The sequence below is a fragment of the Sus scrofa genome, chromosome 10, assembly GCF_054392235.1.
Source record: "Sus scrofa isolate SSC_HxYL_T2T_F1_AM1 chromosome 10, Sscrofa_HxYL_maternal_Yorkshire_Landrace_v2.0, whole genome shotgun sequence".
Taxonomy (NCBI): domain Eukaryota; kingdom Metazoa; phylum Chordata; class Mammalia; order Artiodactyla; family Suidae; genus Sus; species Sus scrofa.
The window spans coordinates 52,720,591-52,745,941 of record NC_139392.1 but is presented as its reverse complement, the minus strand read 5'-3'; the positions used below and the strand labels follow the sequence as shown (position 1 = coordinate 52,745,941).

General features: G+C 35.9%; 1 protein-coding gene across 6 annotated transcripts in view; it reads left to right on the top strand.

Annotated features, from left to right (window-relative positions):
• ERCC6L2 (ERCC excision repair 6 like 2) overlaps positions 1 to 25,351 on the top strand; it is a 129,145-nt gene that overhangs the window by 55,771 nt on the left and 48,023 nt on the right. For 3 of the 6 annotated variants that reach the window (XR_014817656.1, XM_021064596.2, XM_003357697.6), the window contains exons 12-13: positions 4,409 to 4,504; positions 14,463 to 14,562. Coding sequence is in view for 5 of the 6 variants with exons in the window: in XM_021064596.2 (XP_020920255.1) it covers positions 4,409 to 4,504; positions 14,463 to 14,562 (196 nt within the window). In the remaining variant the exon portion in view is untranslated. Of the gene's footprint in view, positions 1 to 4,408; positions 4,505 to 14,462; positions 14,563 to 15,676; positions 15,715 to 16,099; positions 16,279 to 16,427; positions 16,541 to 17,462; positions 17,526 to 25,351 lie in introns of those variants that run through there. The other 3 variants (XM_084979711.1, XM_084979710.1, XM_084979709.1) reach the window with 3 other exon arrangements.

Here is a 25,351-nt window from a genome sequence, read left to right as displayed (position 1 = left end):
TATATGCTGCCTGCAAGAGATTCATTTCTAAGCTAAAGACACAGAGACCGAAAGTCAAAAGTTAGAAAAAGATAATCCATGCCAATGGAAACAGAAAGAAATCTGGGGTAACAGTACTCTTAACAAACAAAATAAACTGTACAGCACAGACTATATGAAAGACATACAAGGGCACTGCATAATGATAAAGGGGTCAATCCAAGAAGAGGATATAGCATTCAAAAATAGCTGTGAACCCAACCTCTGAACTTAGGTCTTATTTCATGTTTTTCTTTTTGTTCTATATTCTGAAAAATGTCATTTTTCAGTGTTATTTTATTTGAAATAACTACATTTTAGACTTTTTTTTTTGCTTTAAGCTCTTTCGTTCTCTGAATTTTCTTTATTCTGAAATTTCAATACCTAAAAGCTTAGCTTTCCATAATCATCTCATTCAGTTAATGAAGGAACAGTTATCTGTCATTTTTCCTTTAGTTGGAATTTTTATTGGAACCACTGAATTTATAAATTACTTTGGGGGAAAGTGGTATTTTAATGATGTTTAACCTTTCAATCTAGAAGCATGGTATCTTATATATATGTTTACATTTTCCTAGAAATATTTAAGTGATTGCTTCATTTGCCCCTTTATAATAGTTAATACACACAGTAAAATTTAATTCACTGACAGCATTTTTTGTGGAACGTTAAGATGTGGTTAACATGCAATTTTTTATATATTTATTGATACAGAATAGAATGTGGAAGACCTAGAAATGAATAACCTTCGTATTCACTATTCAGTCTTAATACTATTCCTCAGCTTGAAAAAGGCTATATTCTCTTTTACTCTTTAAAGAGTTAAGCCTTTGCTGTTAGCCATATGAGAGGAGTAACAGATTTGAATATTTAGGATTCTGAGTTGTATTATCATCAGAGAATCATCTCATCTGTAGAGAGAGTTTAAAGATTCTTTTTTTCCTTTAAAAGGAGCTTTGCCACTGCTTTAACTCAGCCAGTCTTAAGTTATAACTTCACAATATCTTGGAAGATTGTTACCTCAACTGGTGGTCGCTTTTCTGTGGCTCGTTTAGAGGATCTGAGATAAATTCGTGTCAGATCTTACTGACAAGAAACTAATTGGAATAGTTAACTAGATTCATTTTTGATGTTACGTGTTAGAAAATATTTCTTAATTTCTAGTTTTATTTTGGTTATAACTAGTTGTTTCTTCACATGATTAATCTAGTTATATAATCTTATGAGCCTTGTTTCTTCAAAATTTTTCCCATCACAGTATTGACAGATAAACTACTAACTTCTTCCTTCGTGTCTAAATCCCATCCACTCCCGTACCTTATCCATTGTTTTTTTTAATTCTTTCCCAAACTTTCTCCTCTTTCACTCCTTTCTTTGAGTTCAAGTCTCTTTGACTTCTCTATGCTATCATAAGTAATTTTCCAAAGGAGAAAATTCAATTTCTATTTAATATTGAGCTTTAAGTGAGAATACTTTAGCAGCCTTGAGCAGGTTAATCAATTTTTCTGATTCTCAATTGCCTCATCTGTAAAATGGGAATAATAGCTCATAGAGCCATGTCGAGGATAAAAGAATAGAATACATGAAAATACCCTGCACCATTCCTGGTATATAGTAGATCCTCAATAAATGTTAGTTTCTGTTTTGATAGAAACTGTGAGAGAAAATTAACACTGTCTCCCTGGATGATTAGCATCCAGTGTAAAGCATCACCTAGGAATGAGTTGTGTGATGATCTGAGCATCTGAAAAGCAAGAGAAAGCCTCAGAGAAAGACTCTGAAGGCTGAGAGGAGAAAAACAAAGAAAATAAAGAAAACGATTTTGTTCTTGAATTTTAATTTTGCCTTCCTTTTAAAAAACAAAATTTTATCATAGTTATATCATAAAATAATTATTAAATGTAGAGTGTTTACACCAGAAAATTCAAAACATGAAAAGATAACAGTTACCATTAGGTAAAATCTAATAAGCTATGTGGGAAGCTGAAATCTTTAACTCAGTAGACAAGCCATTTTATATATTCCTTTCTGCTAAAAGATATATTTAGAAACAATATCTTTTTTTTTTTTTTTTTTTGCTTTTATACAGCTGCACCTGTGGCATGTGGACATTCCTGTCTGCATGTGTTTGCTTAAATCAGATTTATCAATTAAGAAAGAAAACTTAAAAATTTCTTTTTCTTCTTCTTTCTTTCTCTTTTTAGGGCTGCACCTAGAGCATATCGAAGTTCCCAGGCTTAGGGTTGAATTGGAGCTGTAGCTGCCGGCCTATACCACAGCCACAGTGATGCTGGATCTGAGCCGCATCTGTGACCTACACCACAGCTCATGGAAATGTCGAATCCTTAACCCACTGAGCAAGGTCAGCGATCACACCTGCATCCTCATGGATACTAGTTGGGTTCTTAACCCACTCACCCACAACGGGAACTTCCAGAAAAAATATCTTTAGAAGTAATTTTATTCTGAAATGAATTATTTGTGATCTGACATGTTTTGGCCAGTAGAAAAATGAATCTAACAAATTCATTAAGCAATTTTATTTTTTAAAAACTGTCAAAATATATAAATCTTTTGTACTTTTGTTGACTGTATATTTTAGCCGCAGTTCAGTAAAACTTTGGCTTTCAGAGTTCTTTTGTGGCTCAGGGGGTTAAGGATCCTGCATTGTCGGAGTTCCCGTCGTGGCGCGGTGGTTAACGAATCTGACTAGGAACCATGAGGTTGCGGGTTCGGTCCCTGCCCTTGCTCAGTGGGTTAAGGATCCGGCGTTGCCGTGAGCTATGGTGTAGGTTGCAGACGAGGCTCGGATCCCGTGTTGCTGTGGCTCTAGCGTAGGCTGTCGGCTACAGCTCCGATTGGACCCCTAGCCTGGGAACCTCCATATGCCGCGGGAGCAGCCCAAGAAATGGCAAAAAGACAAAAAAATAAAATAAAATAAAATAAAATAAAATAAAGGATCCTGCATTGTCACTGCTATGGCTCTCATAGATGTGGCACAGGTTTGATCCCTGGCCTGGGAACTTCTCTATGCCTTGGGCACAGCCAAAAAAAAAAAAAAAAAAAAACTACTGCTTTCAACCTAAGTGGCAAAAAGACCATTTGCAGCATAAGTACTGAGTACTAGGTACAACTTTATTCTTTGTGTTGACTTTCAGAATCACACGCTAATTGACTAAAAACAACTTGCTAAGCAAATGGTGTTACTTGAATCATGATCCTTTCATAGCGAATACTATAAGGATTAATTTAAGGATTTGGGGTACTCTATTCTAAAAGCCGGTTTTTCCAAATGATATAAGTGCCTCTAAATATTTCAATATGTCTCTCTTTTCTGAGACTTTGTGTTTTTAATTTGTTTTAAACATATCTGTAACCGCTTTTTGAAGCACTTTTGCTGTGGCTGCATTAAAAATCCTTGTCAGAGAACTCTAACATCTGTTTCTTTGCAGTGTGTCATGTGTTACTTGTCCTTTCGCATTGAAACTGAGATTTCCCTGGATCTTGGTTTCACTAGTAATTTTTTATTGTATGCTGGACATTTTGAGTATTATGTTTAGGAACCTCTATCTCATTTAAATCGTATGTTTTAACCAGACACCGTGCCAGCCACAAGGGGGTGGAACTCCATGTCTCCTGCTTGGCCTCTGTTGACATCTTTAGATTGAGGCACTTCATTACTGTTTTTGCATGGCCTCTGCATACACTACAGAGGGTACCTGGTTATAGCTGGACATAAATGAAAAGTTCTAACTCCTGAATTAGTCTTCTCTGACACTACCTGGTTAAAAATGACAGATGCCTCATTACTCTCACGCAAAGATGGACATTTAGTCTCCTCACTCAGCCTTTGCAGACCAGGTTAGGGTTGGGGCCATAGATTTTCTTCTGTGATGTTTTCAAGAATAGGCTGGTTATTATCTACAGTTTTTCCATCTTAAAATTCTGTACCTTTCTGATTTTTTAGCTATGGAAGAAGGATGTTCTTGGGATTTTTTTTTTTTTTCCGTCTGTTACTGTAGGATGTTAGCTTCTCCAGAACCTGGTCTGGGATATATTAGGCAAAAAAACAAAGCCAGGGAAGTCACTGCCATGCCCTTACTTAGGTCTTATGGTCTCTAGCCAATCTATGTTCTCTCTGTCTTTAAGAATCTTACATTTTATTATATATATAACATCCAGGGGTTTTAGCTGCACTTAGAAGGAGTAAGTAGAAATGCATTTACTCCTATATTGATTTTATTGGATATATTTACTTAGCAGGAGTATACTAGCAGTTTTTAAAAGTTATGTTAGGAAAATTTTACAGTATTTGAGTATCCAAACAAATGTGAAAACCAGCACAACTTTATTTTTGATGTTTTAACATGCTTTTTTCTGTTAACTCTAGGGCTGGTGGACTAGGCCTCAATTTTGTTGGTGCCAATGTGGTTGTGCTATTTGATCCTACTTGGAATCCAGCCAATGATCTTCAAGCAATTGACAGGTATAATTAGTGACAAAATTTAAAGCAACCTGCAATTTTTTTTTTTTTTTGGCCATACCTGTGGCATGTGAAAGTTCTCAGACCAGGGATCGAACCTGTGTCACAGCAGCAACCCAAACCACTGCAGTGACAATACTGGATGCTTAACCACTGTGCCAAAGGAGAATTCCAAATACTTCTAATCTAAAAATGGTCCTGAAATTGTTAGGGTGCTTATAATGTGACTGTGATTAGAAGATAGAGAAAACCTTGGAAAAAAATGAAAATCTTTTATTTACGATAACCCTGAACTTCTGAATCCACATGTTAGGCTGAAATCATTTATTTTGCATTCCTCTCAACAATCCCATTATTTTCACGAGACCGATTTAGAAGAAAGAATAAATCCCCTGTACTGCTGGAAAACAGAAAAGGTCAATATTAGTAGAAGTTCTGAGAAACTTATGGAAGAATCTGTCTGGTCAAGAAAGCATCAGAGAAAAGCCACATTCCAAAGTGAGCAGGAAAGCCCAGCAAAATTTCAAACATAGGATCAGCAAATTCGGGCTGTGGGAGTGCATCCTTCTGGGAAGTCAATTAACGTACTGACTTTAAAACAAATTCCTCTCCCACATCCTGTACATAAAGAGGGATTGACCTATAACATGTGCTCCTTGATCAAAGCTGAAAGTATCGTTTCCTAAATTTTATAAACAAGGGAGAATCAGACAGGCAAACATCCAGTGGATTTTAGGACCAGATCATAAAGCATAGCATCCCAGACCAGCTTTCTTATACAATCCATTTCATCAGTGCCTTAGTTTTCTGAACAGAGTTTTTATTCTTAGGTATTCTATTCTTTTTGATATGAATGTAAATGGAATTGTATCTTTTTTTTTTTTTTTTTTTTTTTGGTCTTTTTAGGGCTTTACCACAGCATATGGAGGTTCCCAGGCTAGGGGTCCATCAGAGCTGTAGCCATTGGCCACACCACAGCTCACAACAACGCCGGATCCTTAAACCACTGACCGAGGCCAGGAATTGAACCTGTGTCCTCATGGATCCTAGTCAGATTCATTTCCACTGAGCCACAATGGGAACTCCTGGGATTGTAGTCTTAATTTCTCTAATAGTTTGTTGTTACTGTATAAATATGCAATAGATTTCTACAATATTAATTTGTAGGCTGCATTTTTACAGATTCATTGATGAGCTCTAGTAGCTTTTTGATGGCATTTTTAGGCCTTTCTGAGTATAGTGCCATGTCATCCGTGAACAGTGACAGTTTTATATCTTTGTCTCCAATTTGGATTCCTTTTACTTCTTTCTCTTGTCTAATTGCTGTGGCTAGGACTTCCAATACTATGTTGAATAAAAGTGACTGGGTAAGAGTCCTCCTTGCCTTATTCTTGATCTTAGAGGAAATGCTTTCACAGTTTCACTGTTGAGTAGGATGTTAGCTGTTGACTTGTCATATATGGTCTTTATTATGTTGAGGTGTGTTCTGTCTATACTCACTTTTTTGGAAGATTTATCATAAATGGATGTTGAATTTTTTCAAAAGTTTTTCCCACATCTCTTGAGATGACCGTATGATTTTTATTCTTCAGTGTGTTAATATGTTTTATCACATTGATTGATTTGTGGAGATGGAACCATACTTGCATCTCTATGGTAAATATCAATTGGTCAAAGTATATGATCCTTTTAATGTATTGCTGAATTCAGTTTGCTACTTTTTGTTGAGGATTTTTGCATGTATGTTCATCAGTGATACTAGCCTGTAATTTTCTTTTTGTATGATATCTTTGTCTGGTTTTGGTATCGGGATATTGTTAGCCTCATAGAATGACTTTGACAGTGTTCCATCCTCTACAATTTTTCTTTTTCTGGAATAACTTGAGTATAGTGTTAACTCTTCTCTAAGTGTTTGTTGTTACCTGCAAAGCAGTCTGGTCCTGGACTTTTGTTTTTTGGTAGTTTTAAAATTACGGGTTCAATTTTACTACTGGTTATTAGTCTGTTCAAAATTTCTTTTTGTTCATGATTCAGTCTTTGAAGATTGTTCATTTCTAGGAATTTGTTCATTTCTTCTAAGTTATTCACTTTATTGGCATATAATTATTTCTAGTAATCTTTTATGATGCTTTGCATTTCTGTGGTATTGGTTGTAACTTCTCTCATTTCATTTCAGATTTTATTGATTTGAATGTTTTCTCTTTTTTTTATTTAAAAATCTGGCTAAAGGTTTATCAGTCTTGGTTATCCTTTTGAAGAACCAGTTCTTGGTTTCATTGACTTTTTTTTTTTTTTTTTTTTGTCTTTTTAGGACTGCACCCGTGGCACATGGAGGTTCCCAGTCTAGGGGTCTAATTAGAGCTGTAGCTGCTGGCCCATGCCACAGCCACAGCAACACTAGATCCAAGCCGCATCTGGGACCTACACCGCAACTCATGGCAACGCCAGATCTTTAACCCACTCAGCGAGGCCAGGGATCGAACCCACAACCTCATGGTTCCTAGTCGGATTCATTTCTGCTGCACCACGATGGGAACTCCCATTATCTTTTCTATTGTTTTTTTGATCACTATTTCATTTATTTCTGCTTTAACCTTTATGACTTTTTTCCTTCAACAAACTTTCAGTTCTGTTTTTTCTTTTTCTAGCTCTTTTAGGTAGAAGGTTATGTTGTTTATTTGAGGTTTTTTAAATTTTCCAAGGAAGACTTGTAATGCTTTAAGCTTCTAAACTGCTCTTATTGAGTCCCATGGATTTTGGACCATTGTGCTTCCATTTTCATTTGTCTCCAAGTCAATTTTTATTTCTTCTTTGATTTCTTCAGCAATCCATTGATTGTTTAGTAGCATATTCTTTAGTGTCACATGTTTGTGTTTTTGCAGAGCTTTTTTTTTATATACTTGATTTCTACTCTCATATCATTATGGTCAGAAAAGATGCTTAATATGATTCAAATCTTAAATTTACAAACTCGTTTTGTGGCCTAGCCTATGGTCTGTTCTGGACAGTGTTCCATATGAACTTGAAAAGAATGTGCATTTTGCTGCTTTTGGATGGAAGGTTCTAAGTCTGTCTGAGCTAATATGTTGTTTAAGACCAATGTTTCCTGCTTGATTTTCTGTCTGGATGATCTGTCCATTAATGTAAGTGGGGGTTAAAGTCCCCTAATATTACTGTGTTACTGTTCAGTTCTTTATGTCTGTTAATATCTGCTTTATATATTTAGGTACTCCTATGCTGGGTGCACATGCATTTACAGTTGTTATGCCTTCTTGAATTGATCTGCTGATAATTCTGTATGTCTTTCTTTGTCTCTTGCTACAGTCTTTGTTTTAAAGTCTATTTTTTTTCTGATATAAATATTGCTATCCCAGTTTTATTTTCATTTTTGTTTTTGAGGAATACTTTTTTCCATCCCTCACTTTCAGTCTTTAGCTCAAGGGTGAGTCTCTTGTAGGCAACATATTTGTATCTATTCAACTACTCTATATCTTTTGATTATAGTGTTAACTCCATTTATTTTTTAATTTTTTAAAAAATTAAAGTATAGTTGATTTGCAATGTTGTGCCAGTTTATGCTGTATGGCAGAGTGCCTCAGTGTATATTTATATATACACACCTTCTTTTATATATTCTTTTCCCTCATAGTCTATCCTAGGAGATTGCATATAGTTCCCTGCACTATACAATAGGACCTTGTTGTTTATCCATTCTAAATGTAATAGTTGCATCGACTAACCCCAAACTCCCAATTCATCCTGCTCCCTCCCCTATCCTCCTTGGCAACCAAATGGTCTGTTCTCTATGGATGTGAATCTGTTTCTGTTTTGTAGATAGGTTCATCTGCACCATATTTTAGATTCCACATACAAGTAATATATAGTATTTGTCTTTCTTTGACTTTATTCACATAGAATAAGGATCTCTAGTTCCATCCCTGTTGCTGAAAATGGTATTATTTTGTTCTTTTTTATGACTGAGTAATATTTCATTGTATATATGTGCCACTTCTTAACTCGTTCATCTGTCAATGGAGATTTAGTTTATTTCTATATCTTGGCTGTTGTGAATAGTGCTGCCATGAACAAGGGGTGAATATATTGTTTTGAATTATAATTTTGTCCAAATGTATATCCAGGAGTGGGGTTGTTGGATCATATGGGGTAGTTTTATATTTGGTTTTCTGAGGAACTGCCGTATTGTTTTGCATAGTGGTTTTACCAATTTACATTTCCACCAACAGTGTAGGAAGATCCCTTTTCTCCACATTCTCTCCATCATTTGTTATTTGTAGACTTATTAATGATGCCCATTCTGACTGGTGTGAGGTGGTACTTCATTGTAGTTTTTATTTGCATGTCTCTAGTAATTAGTGATGTTGTGTGTCCTTTCATGTGCCTACTGGCCATCCTTATGTCTTCTTTGGAGAAATGTCCATTTAGGTCTCCTGCCCATTTTTCAATTGGGTTTTTTGCTTTTGTTGTTGTTGAGTTTTATGAGTTGTTTGTATATTTTAGAGATTAAGCCCTTGTTGGTTACATTGTTTACAACTATTTTCTCCTAGTCTATATTTCTTTTTTTTTAATTGTTTCCTTTGCTTTGATTAGGTCCCATTTGTTTATTTTTGTTTTTATTTCTATTGCCTTGGCAGACTGACATAAGAAACATTTGTATGATTTATATCAGAACATGTTTTGCCTAGGTTCTTTCCTAGAATTTTATGGTGTCATGTCTTATGTTTGTCTTCATTTTGAGTTTATTTTTGTGCATGGTGTGAGGGTATGTTCTAATTTGATTGATTTACATGCAGCTGTCCAATTTTCCCAGTTAGTCCATTTATTTTTAAAGCTCTTATTGATAGGTATGTTCTTATTTCCATTTTGTTATTTGTTTTACAGTTGTTTTTGTAGTTCTTTTTTGTTCCTTTCTTTTTTTGTTCTCTTTCTTGTGATTTGATGACTATCTTTAGTATTATGTTTGCATTCCTTTCTCTTTGTTGTGTGTGTTTAGATTTTTAATTTGTGTTTACCATAAGGTTTAACCTAGCACTCTATTTATATATGTCTTTATTTAAAGTTGCTGATCTTTTAAGTTCACACACACTGAGAAACCCTGAATTTTTATTCCCTCTCTTGCCATGTTTACTGTTTTTGACATCACATTTTACCTCTTTTTATTTTGTGTATCCCAACTTCTTTTAGGTGTATACATGATTTTTATATTTTTGTCTTTTAATCTTCCTACTAGCTTTCCACATGGTTGATTTGCTACATTTACTGTATATTTACTTTTACCAATGATATCTTTTTACTTGTAATTTTTATATATCTGGTTGTGGCCTTTTCTTTTTCACATAGAAACATCCCTGTGTCATTTCTTGGAACCAGTTTGGTAGTGTTAAACACTTTTAGCTTTTGCTTGATTATAAAACTTTTGACCTCTCCATCAAATCTGTATGAAAGTCTTGCCAAGTAGTATTCTTGGTTGTAGATTTTTCCCTTTCATCACTAAATAATCATATTACTCCCTTTTGGCCTGCAGAGTTTCTCCTGAAAAGTCAGCCGATAGCATTATGGAAGTGCCTCTGTATGTAGCTTGTTGATGTTCCTTTGCCGCTTTTTGATATTCTCTATTTTAAATTTTTTCCATTTTAATTTTAATTTTTCTTGGTGTGCTCCTGTTTGGGTTGATTCTCTTTGAGACTCTGTGTTTCCTGCATCTGGATGTCTGTTTCCTTTTCCAGGTTAGGGAAGTTTTCAGTTATGCCTTCAAATATTTTCTCTGCCCCTTTCTCACTCTTCTTCTGGGACTTATATGCTGTGAAAGTATGCTTGATGTAGTTCCATGTTTCTTTTTATTCTTTATTCTTTTTTCTGTTCAGCTTCAGTGATTTCCACTGCTATGTCTTCCAGATTCATGATCCATTCCTCTCTTTCATATAATCAACTATTAACTCCTTCTAATGTATTTTAAAGTTTTATTTATTTATTTTGTATTATTGCGGTATGACTGACATAACCTTATAGTATTTTTTATGAAATATAGTTGATTTTCAGTACTATATTAGTTTTGGTTATACAGCATGATTCAATATTTTTATAGATTATACTCCATTGAAAGTAGTTACAAGATAATGGCTATAATTCCCTGTATTATACAGTATATCCTTCTTAAAAATATATATGAACATTCTTTTTTTTTTCATACTATCTTCCACCATGTTATAATATATCCTTGTTGCTAATCTATTTTATGCAGAGTAGTTTGTATTTCTTAATCCCATACCCCCTTCCCTCTCCCCACTGGTAAGCACTAGTTTGTTTGTCTGTATCTCTGATTCTGTTTCTACTTTTCTATATGCATTCATTTGTTTTATTTTTTAGGTACCACATATAAATGATATCATATAGTATTTTTCTTTCTCTGTTTGACTTATTTCAATAAGCATAATATTCTCTACGTCCATCCACATTCTTGCACTTGGCATAATTTCATTCCTTTTAATGGTTGAGTAATAATCCATTGTATATGTATACATATTCTTTATCCATTTCTGTGTTGATGGATACTGAGAGGCTATTGTATTTCAGTGCTTCTGTGAACATTGGGGTGCATGTATAATTTTGAATTAATGTTTTCAATTTTTCCAGATATATAAACAGATGTGGAATTGCTAGATCATATGGATCTGTTTTTAGTTTTTTAAGGAACCGCCACACTGTTTTCCATAGTGGCTGCACCAACTTACATTCCCACTAACAGTGTACAAGGGTTCCATTTCCCCCACATCCTTGCCAACATTTGCTATTTGTGGTATTTTTGATGATAGCCATTCTTAGAGGTATGAGGTAAAATTTCACTGTGGTTTTGATTTGCATTTCTCTAATAATTAGTGATTTTGAACATTTTTTCATGTCCCTGATAGCTATATATATGTCTTCTTAGGAAAAATGTCTTTTCAGGTCTTCTGCCCATTTTTTGATTGTGTTGCTTTGGGTTTTTAATGTTTTTGTTTTGCTTTGGGGGTTTGGGGTTTTCTTGGATATTGCTTTTTTTTGTTTTGTTTTGTTTTGTTTTAATGAGCTGTATGAGCTATTTTGGATATTAACCTCTTGACACTCATATCATGTGCAAGTATTTCCTCCCATTCCTTGGGTTGTCTTCTCAATTTTTGATGGTTTCCTTTGCTATGCCAAAGCCTTTAAGTTTAGTTAGGTACAATTTGTTTATTTTTACTGTTGTTTCTTTTGTCTTAGGAGACTAATCCTAAAACTGTTGCTTTGATTTATGTCAAAGATTGTTCTGGCTGTGTTCTCTTCTATGAGTTTTAAGTTTTAGTTCTTACATTTTGGTCTTTAATACATTTTAGTTTATTTTTGTATTTGGTAAGTGTTCTATTCATATTGTTTTACATGTGGCTTTCCGGTTTTCCCAGAACCACTTATTGAAAAGACTGTTTTTTCCATTGCATATTCTTGCCTTCTTTGAAATAGATTAGTTGACTGTAGGTGCATGGGTTTATTTCTGGGCTCTCTATTCTGTTCTGTTCGTCTATACTAAGGAGAAATGTTAGGGAAAAAGTTTCGCTTTCAAATGAAAAACTCTAATTCTAATTCAAAGCCATATGAAAATATAAAGTTCTCTGATACAAGTAAGCACATAACACATTAAAAAAACAGTATTATTGTAATTTTGATTTGTAATTGTAGTTTTTTCCTATAGAATTTAAAAGACAAATGCATGAAATAAGTATAAGTCTGTTTTAATGGATATATGACTTATAAAGATACAATTTATGACATAAGATAAAAAGGTGATGGCAGAGCTGTAAAGGAGTATTTTTTTAATGCAATTGAAATTAACTTGGTGTCAATTTAATATAGAACTCATTTGAATCCACACAGTCTACCTTGAGGAACCTGCATTTTTAACTAGCCTCTTGCCACTGACTACTGCCCAGGAAAATGGTCAATTGAAATCCACAGAAAGTATCTCCATTTCTTTTTGTTTCAAAATTCAAATGTTGTTTTAACAACACTTGTCATAATTTTGTTCTTTTTCTCACCATCAAGACCTATCTTATTTATCTCAGAGTTCTCTCAAAACACAGTTCACTGTGCTTTGGCATTCAGTGAAAGTTCATTGACAATAAAACTAAATGAACAACATTCCTCTTCCCATCCCTCACCTTCTATTGATTGACAGGAGGAACCAAAAAGAGTAACAAAGATACTGACCTCCACATTGTATAACACTTTCTCAACACTTCTCTTTACATGATAAAAATCCATTTACATATCCAGACTTTATGGACTTAGAAATTGATGAAGGAGTTCCCGTCGTGGCTCAGTGGTTAATGAATCCGACTAGGAACCATGAGGTTACAGGTTCGATCCCTGACCTCACTCAGTGAGTTGAGGATCTGGCATTGCCATGAGCTGTGGTGTAGGTCGCAGATGCAGCTCGGATCCTGCGTTGCTGTGGCTGTGGCTGTGGCCGGCAGCTACAGCTCTGATGAGACCCCTAGCCTGGGAATCTCCATATGCTGCAGGAGAGGCCCTAGAAAAAGCAAAAAGACAAAAAGACCAAAAAAAAAAAAAAAAAAAAGAAAGAAAAAGAAAAAAAAAAAAAGAAATTGATGAAGATCTAGTGTAACATTTTATAGAGTATTTTTCTGTAGAGATTAAATAATATATATTCTAACAGAATCAATCCCTTTCAGCAAACATTGGGCTTACACCCAAAAGACATTTCCTTAGATCCATTTTTAATTTTGTTAGACCCAAATCCATTGTGAGAGAGAAAGGGATTATGAGCTCCTCTCTAGACCATAGGATGGAAGTGAGAATGCAGTAACTTACTCCTGGCTTTGCTGTGTCACAGGAGCCCCCATTCTTCTCTGGAAATACAAGGTTTCCAGGACCCTAAAACTGCCTCTGGTAAAAGCCCTTCTCTGTGAGGAGGAATGGGTGAAGGAGGCAGAGGGAGCACCAAATATTACAACCCAGTGTGACTTTATAAGGTCAAAATTAAATTTCCCCCAAATTGTAGCATTTTCAAGCATGAGGCAGTATGGCCTTGCTCTTGATTCCCCCCATGATTGTAACAGGTATTTAGAAACAGGTGACCTCATTCAGAACATCCAGTAAAGCTTCCACCTGGGAAAAGCTGAAGGTACTAGACCTATAGTTAGCTAATGTGGTGAGTCAGGTTAGAGTTTTAATTAGCACTGTGGTCCATATCAAACACCTGGGGTACTAATCAACTAAGTGATCCAGTCACAGACTGCTCAGAAATCTGTGTGGACAAGGGCTATAAATCTGTACTTCCATAGACTTGCCAGTTGGTTGACTGTTGTTCCCCAGCTGTTTTTTTTTTATCTTTTTTTTAAGTTTCATGGAGGTATAGTTAACATTACAATAAACTGCACATGTTTAAAGTGTGCAGTTGCTAAGTTTTGATATAGGTATACATCATGAAAGCATTTCCACAATCAAGATAGTGAACATATCCATAAACCCCCCCATTTATCCTTGTCCCACTTTGTAATCCATCCCTCTTGCACTTCCCAAGACCTCTGTTCCCAAGCAACCACTGTGGATTAGTTTGCATTTTTGAGAGTTTGATATAAATGGAATCATTCATAAGGTTCTAGACCACCAGAAAAGAAAAATCTGAATTTAGGTACAGTTTCTGGGCAGTGGAACATGATGTTTGTAACAGAAATGAAGTCGACATGTGTATTTTTTCTATGATACTTTATTCCTTAATGGCTGGCCTTTTTATATGCATTTCTATTTTTATATTATTACTAAATAATATAGCATATCTCAACATAAAATAGGTCTTTTTAATGTAAAATTTTAGTAATGTTTCATTTTTATATCCAAAAAGCCACCTCCTGAACCCAAAGTTGTTTCGCTTGATCTTGGTTGCCTTTTGTTTGTAATCTTTTTGCAGAGCATATAGGATTGGGCAATGCAGAGATGTCAAAGTGCTTAGGCTGATATCCTTGGGAACTGTGGAGGAGATCATGTACTTACGGCAGTTATACAAGCAGGTAAATGCATTTCCCTTTCTCTAATTAAAAAGTAAATAATTTCTCAGTTTTCAAAAATTAGTAATGAATTTGTGTAAAAATATTTTACTTGAGTCTAGCTAATTGAGAACTTAAGAAGATTAGGAAATATGCTCTAGAATCCATTTCTATAAAACAGATTACTTCTTTAGGTTCATTGAATCTTAGAGCCGAAAATTTCCTAGAGCAGTATTTCTTCAGTGTGCACATGAATTACTAAGGAATCTTTAAAATACAGATTCTGACTCAGTAGTGCTATGTGGAACCTAAGATTCTGCATTTTTAAAAAGCTCCTGGGAGTGCCAGCATGACTAGTCTGCAGACCACAATTTGAGTAGCAAGGTCACAGCTCCCCAGACTGTGGGCCAAGACAGAAGTATATGCTGCAGGTGGGTACAGGTGCACCCACACATCCTATAGTGCTCTGGGCAGCAAGATTAACTAAGCCAGCTTCCAGCCTTGAGCAGCCTCCTCTCCAAGTAGATGCTCATGTTTTACCATTTGTGTGTCATGACATGAAGAAGACTGGGGAGGAATACCTTAGAGATACCTAATGCAAATGTTTCATGTTGTATATAAAGAAACTGGGACCTGGGGAACCCCATTAAATGGAATTACAGGAATAGAACTCAAGTGCACTGACTACTGTGCTGGTGCTTTTAATATTCATCTAAAATTGCATTAACTCTTTAATATCCTTAGGGTATCAATTACTACCCTATCTGTGCCTCTAAATAAAGTTTATTTAGTTTATAATTGCCCACTTGAGAAGATCTGGAATGAGGTTCAAGTTTAATTATAAATGTTAAATTTGAATTACTCCCTATATATTCAGTTGGAATCTATTTAAGAGCAAACATCTGCCACATGTGGTGGTAGTTAACCTAAGAATGATCCAATCTTAAATTTATGCTATTTTCTTAATTCTAAAAATAGAATTGTACACAGCAGTTTTTATTTTTCTTAAAGCAATTAGCTCTATAAGAAACCTTTAATCTTTTTGTTCTTTGGTATAGTGCAACTACTTGAAAATTATTATTTCACACATATTTAACTAATCTTGAAAAATATAGGATAGTATTTTTTTTCATCTTAGGAGGAGCTCCTTAGAATACTACCTTTGACTTGTCGCAAGTAAGTCTTTTCTCAATCTCGTAGTAAGTTTTCTCAATCCCATCACTATATATATTTCCTTTTTGTCTATTCATGACTCATTTAATGAAATAAAATGGCCTGTTATATAACATATTTTATGATAATATGTAATAAAAAGTCTTCAGGAGATAAGGGTAATTTAAGTTTTCAGAACTTTGTTATGATCTAATTGCTTATTAAAATAAGCCTCTTAGGGAGCAATTCAGCCGTGCAACTTGGTAGGCCCAGATAGAGATAAGATGACAATTATGTGAGGAAATGGTATGAATGTGATTTAAAGATTGATTGGAGTATAAACCAAGGGTGCAAATGGCAAAATGGCAAACACACTCTAGTCTCACAGTTGTTCTTCATATCTCTTGAGGAGGAAAAAAATCCAAAATTATGTTTTGGAAGAAACCTATAAAAATGTTAGAAAGCAAGAAAATTTTGCTCTGTGGACCGGAAATGATAGGAAATCCTGAAAGACAAAAGGCAGTTGAGATCAGTCTGAGGAAGAAAACTAGCTAAATTCAGGAAAAGACTACTGAAAACGGTAGGTGTAACTTGTGGATATTCCAAGCTTAGGGTCAACAGATACTTAAAAAAGAAAGGAGCCTTGGGTTATGTGATGCCCCCTCTTTGGGGCATTATTCATGATCTAATGAGATAGTTTAATCCTTGCATTCTTTCCCCACTGTACCAAATTGCAGCCAATGGAAATGTCTGCTCTCCAGCAGAAACAATAAGTAGAAATACTGAAAGAAGCAAGACAGAGCTCCAGATTTTTGCTGATATCAGAAAGTCCCTCCCATTGCCCAGAGTAGTAAGTAACTTGCAAACACCCCCTCCCCTTACTTTGAATACTTACTACAGTTGGCTGAGATAAGCTTGTAAGGCATTTGAAGACAGATAAAAACCCCCTCTCCCCCAAAAGTAATTAGTATTGAACAGTTTAGGAAACACTATGTACATGGCCCTCAAAGATACCAGATCCTAATCCTTGGAACCTGTAAAATGTTACTTTATATGGAAAAAAGGGGTCATTGCAGATGTGATTAAGTTAAGGATTTTTTGAGATGAGGAAATTAGCCTGAAATGTCTAGGTGGGCCCTAAAGCACAAGAGTCATTATAAATAGGAAGCAAAGGGAGATCCGACACAGACAGGAGAGAAGGCAGTGTCACCACAGAGGCAGAGAGTGGAGGGATGTGGTCACAGACTAAGGAATGCTGGCAGCACCAAAAGTGGGAAGAAGTGGGGAGGAGATCTCCCCCTAGAGCCTGTGGAGAGAACATGGCTCTGCTAAATCTTTATTTCATTCTAGTAATACTGACATCAGACATCTGGCCTGTAAAAACTGTAGAGAATAAATTGCCACCAGGTTTATAATTTTTTACAAGAAACATAGGAACTAATATAGGCACTAGAAAAAAAAATTAACCTCAGAGAAAACAAAATTAATAGAAAAGAGTAAAAGCGATTTTTAAAGAGATAAATATGCAAAAGTAAGTGAGGTTGTAAGATGCTGGAAACAAGAAAAGACTACTAGGAAAAAATCCGTTAAGAGATTCAGAAAATGAAATACTCCCATGACAGGCTGAATAGCAAAGGCCAAAGTTTTCATCTAAAAATAAGAGCCAAGCAATTGTTCTTGATTCCAGACCAAAAAGGCAGAGACAGAACATGTGTAAGAAAAGTTAGGAGTAATGAAGACTTGATCTAGAATTTCCGGTATCACTCTTTCAGCTGAAGGAAGGAACAGAAGAAAGAGAAGGAAGAAGCCTCAAAAAAGGAAGAAACATTTAAAAAGTAAGAAACAAAGAGTCCACAATTATAGAGGCCCACCGAGTACTAAATAGAATAAATAAATATGGATCCACACTTAGTTTGTCTTTCCATAATGGTAAAACACCAAGGATAAAGGGAAAAATCCTTAAAATTTCCAGAGATAAACTTTATGGAGAGGAAAAAAAAAATATCTACGAAAGAATTAGAATTAGATAAATAGCTAACTTCTTATTAGTGATACTAGATGTTTAGGAACCGTAACTCCAAAGGAGGGAAAGTGATAGCTCTATATTGTCCAAGAAAATGAATTAAATTTTAATTCAAAACTTTTCCATAAAGAAAGATCCTAGCCTAGATGACCTTACTGATAAATTCTATTAAATATTTAATATTCTTCTTGAGAACAGAGAAGGGAACACTTCCAACCCACTCTAGGAGGATAAAAGAATCCTGATGCCAAAATTGGCAAAGATGTTACAAGAACAGAAAATTATAGGGAGTTCCTGTTATGGTGCAACAGGCTATGAACCCAACTAGTATCCATGAGGATGCAGGTTCAATCCCTGGCCTCACTCAGTGGATTAAGTATCTGGTTGGTGTTGCTGCAGGCTGTGGTGTAGGTCGCAGATGCTGCTTGGATCCCGCATTGCTGTGGCTGGGTTGTAAGCCAGCAGCTGCAGCACTGATTCGACCCCCAGCCTGGGAACTTCCATATGCAGCAGGTGTGGCCCTAAAAAGAAAAAAAAAAAAAAAGGAACAGAAAATTATAGACAAGTATGTCTCGTGAACATAAATGTAAAAATCTTAAACAAAGCCTCTGTCAGAAATTGAATTGTGCCCCCCCCCAAAAAAAGAAATTAAATTAAAAGCATATGTTGAAGTCCCAAACCCCTGGTACCTGTGTGTGGTATCTTATTTGAAAGTAAGGTCTTTGTATATGTAATGAAGTTAAATGAGGTCACACTGGATTAGGTTGGTCCTTAATCCAATAACTGATATTCTTATAAGAGGGAAATTTGGATACAGACACAGAGGGAGAATGCCATGTGATGACAGAGGCAAAAATGGGAGTGATACAGCTAAAAACTGAAGAATGCCAAGAACTGTCAGCAACTCCCAGAAACTAGGAAGAGGAAAGGAAGGATCTTCCCTTAGAACCTTCAGAGAGAGCACAGCCCTGCCAATATCTTGATTTCAGACTTTTAGCCTCCAGTACTGGGAGAATGAATTTCTGTTGTTTTATACCACCCAGTTTATGGTACTTTGTTACAGCAGCCTTAGGAAACTGATAGAGCCTCTAAGGCAGATATTGTAAATTTGACTACTTTTTTTTTTTTGGCTGCACTCGCAGCATGCAGAAGTTCCCAGGCCAGGGATCAAACCCACGCCACAGCAATGACCACACTGAAAAATAAAAAATAAAATAAGATTGCGTTCTGCACATTCTGCAAAAAGACTTTTTTGTTTAGCTCTGTGGGGGTTCTTTAAGGAGGTGGGGAGATAGGCATTGTTCATTGTTGGTGGGGATATTTTTAAAGAGGTGCTGATATAGTATTTTTGAGAGTGCAACTTGGTGCGCTTATTTTAGAAACTAATGTAACAGCATTTTAAAATGCGCTTTTAAATACTTGGCAGAATACTCACACGCATGCACGGTGAAGGATGACAAGGATTTATATTCAGAACTCTTAGCATTTGTTTGAAAAAAAGAAACAGCCTAGATGTCCAAGAATAACAGAATAATAACATGAATTCTGATATTATGGAATACTCCTCAGCACCAAAATCCTTTAAAAAAAAATTATAGAGCAAATGTATGGTGGCACAATCTTTAAGACATTTTTAAGTAGGGCAAAAAAAAAGTAACTTGTGGAACAAGTGTATCAATTGTGTTCATTTATAAAACTATGTAAATTGTTCTAACTGCCTCGAAAAAGATCTAGGAAGGATTAAACCTAAACATACAGTGTTGGTTAGACTGATAACGGATGGTCTCTATTGTTGGAGGGACTTGAACTTACATGTTTTTGTGTGCATATGTTGTGATAATGCCTACAGATGTTTCATACTTTTTAAAAATAAAAACATCATATCTAGAGCAACTGTGCTCCTTCAGGTTTGGAGCATGGCATGTAAGGTGAAGTTTGGCATTCAGAAATTCATCTTTCATATGTGTAATTTAGTTAGAAGTCAGTATGTATTTACAGAAGGGTTGCAAGAACAGCACAGAGAACTCCCAATCAACTTCACCCAAATTCCTCAGTTGTTAACATTTTACCACATTTGCTTTCTCTCTCTCTCAGCCATGATCTTTATTCCTTTTCTGAACATTTGAGAGAAAGCTGCAGATGTATCACCTCTAAACTCTCTAGTGTGTATTTCCCCCAAACGAGGACAGTCTCCTATTTATACGTACATATAAAAATAGCTTTGGAGTTCCCATCCTGGCACAGTGGTTAACAAATCCGACTAGGAACCATGAGGTTGCGGGTTTGATCCCTGCCCTTGCTCAGTGGGTTAAGGATCCAGTGTTGCGGTGAGCTGTGGTGTGGGTCGCAGACGTGGCTCGGATCCCGTGTTGCTGTGGCTCTGGCGTAGGCCGGTGGCTACAACTCTGATTGGACCCCTAGCCTGGGAACCTCCATATGCTGTGGGAGTGGCTCAAGAAAAAGCCAAAAAAAGACAAAAAAATAAAAATAGCTTTGTGCATTATCAACACTCCATTTTACATATTGTTCTGCAACTTGCCCTCCCCCTCCCCCACTCTCCTCTTGAATATGCACTTACCCAAATCAAGAAACTAACATTTGTACAACATTACCTTGTAATCTGTTACATCTGAATGGAACCCATTCGGATTTCACCAACTTTCCTGGCAATGTCTCCTTTCTCTTTTCTGGCTCAGGATCTAATCCAGGATCAGAGTTACATTTCATTTTAGTTTTCTTCAACCTGCAACATTTACCCAGCTTTCCTGGTCCTTCTTAACTTTGATAGTTTAAAAAGTAAAGTGTTTCCGTGTATATGCTCTCCCTCAGTGTAGGTCCATTTGATGTTTTCTCATGTCCCAACTCATGACAAAAAGTTTGGCAAGAACAGTACAGAAAGAGTGCTGTGCTCTCTCATTGCATTGGTCCAAAGGCACTTGGTGGTGACCTGCCCCACCACCGGTGATAATGTGATCACCTGTCAAGTTTGTGTCTGCCAGCCTTCTCCACTGCAGAGTCACCATTTTTTTTCATTTGTAAATTGATAAATATTTTCTAGGGAGATCCTTAGAGGCCATGCCAATATAGTTAGCCCTCTGTATCCATGTGTTTGCATCCACAGATTCAACCAACCATAGAACAAAAGTATGAAGGAAAAAAAAGTCCAGAAAGTTCCAAAAGCAAAATTTGAATTTGCTATGTGTTATTTACATTGTATTAGATAGCATAAGTCAACTAGAAAAGATTTAAAGTATATAGGAGGAGTTCCCATCATGGCTCAGTGGCTAACGAGCCTGACTAGTATCCATGAGGATGCAGGTTTGATCCCTGGCCTTGCTCAGTGGGTTAAGGATCTGGAGTTGCTGTAGCCCTGTCATAGGCCAGCAGGTACAGCTCTGATTTGACTTCTAGCCTGGGAACCTCCATATGCCACGGGTGTGGCCATAAAAAGATAAAAGCACCTCCCCCCAAAAATAAAAAAATATATAAGAGGTTGTGCATAGGTTATATGCAAATTCTATGCCATTTAATAAAAGGGACTTGAGCATGCGTGGGTTTTGGTATCCATGGTGGTCCTGAAACCAATCCCTCTCAGGGGATGAGAGATAACCGTATCCTCTTCCTCATCAAGCCTGTTCTCATCAGCCTCAGCATTCACTGATGATTCACTGAATCAGCTACCACTGTGATGGTGATTTTTCTATTTCCATTATTGCTTCTTTTATATTTATTGGCATTCTACCATAGCTATATGGCAGAAATTGGCACAACATTGTAAATCAACCATACTTTAATTAAAAAAAACTAAAAAGAGCTTTCCTTTCTATGTAAACTGTATGGACTCACTCATGGGATAGTGTAACAGATTTCAGGAACCCATTGAATATCATTAATTATTTTTATGTTCAAACTGTCTCATTTTTTGGCCAGTGAGAACTGCTTCAAAGTGACTGCTTTGTTATTTTGACAAGCTCTCATCATGCTTATTTCTCTTCCTTACTGTGGTAGGCTGAATAATGGTCCCCCCAAGATATCCACCTCCTAATCCCCTGAACCCACTTGGATTATATGGGTGGGCCCAGCATAATCACAAGGGCCCTTCCAAAGGGAAGGGTAGGGAGTAGGGTCAGAAAAAGGAAAGAAGGCAGTGTGATGGCACAAGCAGAGGGTCAGAGAGAGTGATGGGAAGATGCCTCATTACTGGCCTTGAAGATGGAAGAGGAGGTCATGAAGTCTAACATGAAGAATATTCCCTCTTTCCCTTTTACTTCTTGTATATCATATATATTGTTAAGAAATCCAGGCACTTTGTAGCCTCGTTTGGGCTTTTTCTTAAGCTGGAAACCAAGCTACATTTTTCAATTACTGATTTTGTCCCCCTGCCTTCTTTTCTGACTTGATTGTTTATAGCCAGGCTACAGATGGATGCATCTGGCCTTCACTCTTACTGGAGCCACTGTAGAAAATGTATTTTAAGTACAAAATAATATGCCTCTTATAAATTTTGTGATAAAACTTTGGTAGGGAATTTATAAAGATTCAGATTAATGCTTACAAATTACTTTGGTGATTATATTTAATAGTCCAGAAGTCTGACAATACAGTGTTTAAGGAAGAGTCAGTAGCAAGTGTAAAATCATCAGTAACTCAGCCATCAAGTCCATCAATTGCTATCGTGATTCTGTATTCCCAGGACTATAGCCCACATTGCTGGGATGGTGGTATAAAACTGACCAAGTCTGAATGTTGATCCATAACTTATTCCAAATTAGGTCCCAAGGGTATTGTTTTAAGAGGGACATCTGGAGATGAGAAATTGATACAAGTATAAATTTTGGACAGCCAACTAATCTATGACAAAGGAGGCAAGAATATACAATGGAGAAAAGACATCCCCTTCAATAAGTGGTGCTGGGAAAACTGGACAGCCACATATAAAAGAATGAAATTAGAACACTCTCCAACACCATACGCAAAAATAAATTCAAAATGGATTAAAGACCTAGATGTAAGACCAGACACTATAAAACTCTTAGAGGAAAATGTAGACCAAACACTCTCCGACATAAACCACAGCAATATCTTCTCAGACCCACCTCCTGGAGTAGTGACAATGAAAACAAAAGCAAACAAATGAGACTTAATTAAACTTAAAAGATTCTTACAGCAAAGGAAACCCTAAACAAAACGAAAAGACAACCCACAGAATGGGAGAAAATATTTGCAAATGAATCAGCTGACGAGAGATTAATCTCCAGAATTTATAAACATCTCCTGCAGCTCAATACCAAAACAAACGAACCCCATCAAAAAGTGGGCAGAAGATATAAACAGACAATTCTCCAAAGAAGACATACAGATGGCCAAAAAAAACATGAAAAGATGTTCAACATCCCTAATTGTTAGAGAAATGCAAATCAGAACTACTATGAGGTACCACCTTACACCAGCCAGAATGGCCATCATCAAAAAGTGTACAAATAAATGCTGGAGAGAGTGTGGAGAAAAGGGAACCCTGTTACGCTGTTGGTGGGAATGTGAAGTGGTGCAACCACTGTGGAAAACAGTATGGGGAGTCCTCAGAAAACTAAAAATAGAATTACCATTTGATCCGGCAATCCCACTCCTGGACATCTATCCAGTGAAAACCATGACTTGAAAAGATACATGTACTCCAATGTTCATTGCAGCACTATATGCAATAGCCAAGACATAGAAACAACCTAAATGTCCATCAGCAGAGGAGTGGATCAAGAAGATGTTGTACATATACACAATGGAATATTACTCAGCCATTAAAAGGAAAGAAATAACAACATTTGCAACAATATGGATGGACCTAGAAATTATCATGCTGAGTGAAATCAGTCAGACAGTGAGACACCAACATTATATGCTATCACTTACATGTGGAATCTAAAAAAAGGACATAATGAACTTCTTTGCAGAACATATACTGACTTGCAGACTTTGAAAAACTTATGTTTTCCAAATGAGACAGGTGGTGGGGTGGGGGGATGCGCTGGGGAGCATTGGGATGGAAATGCTATAAAACTGGGTTGAGATGATCACTGTACAACTACAAATATAATAAAATTCATTGAGTAATTTTTTAAAAAGAAACTAAAAAAATAAAAAATTTTAAAGTATAAATTTTGGATTCTGTCTAACTCAGGTATAAATTCTAGAAATGATGCTTCCTAGTGGAGCAGCTGTGAGCAAGACACTTTATTTCTCTAAATTTATTTTTTTTTCTAAAAGGGAGATGATATTTTATAGTTTGTAGGAATAATGAGAATGTAAAAATGTTAACATATGTTCAATAAATAGTATCTATTATTAAGAATAATTTTAGTTGCCTACATAATTTATTATAGTATAAATCATCAGGGTGAGAATCACAATTATCACTTCTTACTAGTCCTTCCATTAACTATTGACCAAAGTTATTTTTCATTATGTGCTTTGTTTCCTTCAAGAAAGTTAAAGTGTACATGGGGTTAATCAAATTGTATTTGCATTGTATTTAATAAAATTTCTAGTAAATAGGCACATTAATGTTGATGCTAAAATGGTATATGTCCTTAAAGGTTCCAGGTATTCAAAACTGTTTCAGAGATGCAATTTTTCTAAACTACGATTGGGTTTTTGCTGTTAGTTGACAATGTAACTGTGGCCTCAATTAGTTTGATACCAACATGGTTATTATATAGTTACTTTAGATTATAATTTAACATTGATGATGTAAGGACTATTTCTACCAGTTTTCATAGTTTGTACCTTTTTTTTCTTTTTCCCCTTTTTTTTTTTTTTTTTTTTGCCTTGAATAGACCTGGGCACACAGTATACACTGCATGTGCCGTTATTATAATCATTTTCAATAAGTAGGGTTTTTTTTAATGATTTTTATTTTTTCCATTATACTTGGTTTACAGTGTTCTGTCAGTTTCTACTCTACAGCAAAGTAACCCAGTCACATATACATATATACATTCTTTTTCTCATATTATCCTCCATCATGTTCCATCATAAGTGACTAGATATAGTTCCCAGTGCTCTGCAACAGGATCTCATTGCTTATCCATTCCAGAGGCAACAGTTTGCATCTATTAACTCCAGATTCCCAGTCCACCCCACTCCCTCTCCCTCCCCCTCCCCCTTGACAACCACAAGTCTATTCTCCAAGTCCATGAGTTTCTTTTTGGTGGAAAGGTTTATTTGTGCTGTATATTAGATTCTAGGTATAAGTGATATCATATGGTATTTGTCTTTCTCTTTCTGACTTATTTCACTTAGTATGAGAGTCTCTAGTTCTATCCATGTTGCTGCAAATGGCATTATTTTGTTCTTTTTTATGGCTGAGTAGTATTCCATTGTGTATATATACCACATCTTCTTAATCCATTCATCTGTTGATGGACATTTAGGTTGTTTCCATGTCTTGGCTATTGTGAATAGTGCTGCAATGAATATATGGGTGCATGTGTCTTTTTCAAAGAAAGTTTTGTCTGGATATTTGCCCAACAGTGAGATTGCTGGGTCGTATGACATAGTTTCTCTTGAAAGAAGAGTCTAGAAAGGAGAAAAGTGTGTTCAAATGTATGCCTTTTTCATTTTAGACCAGGTAGCTATTCCATA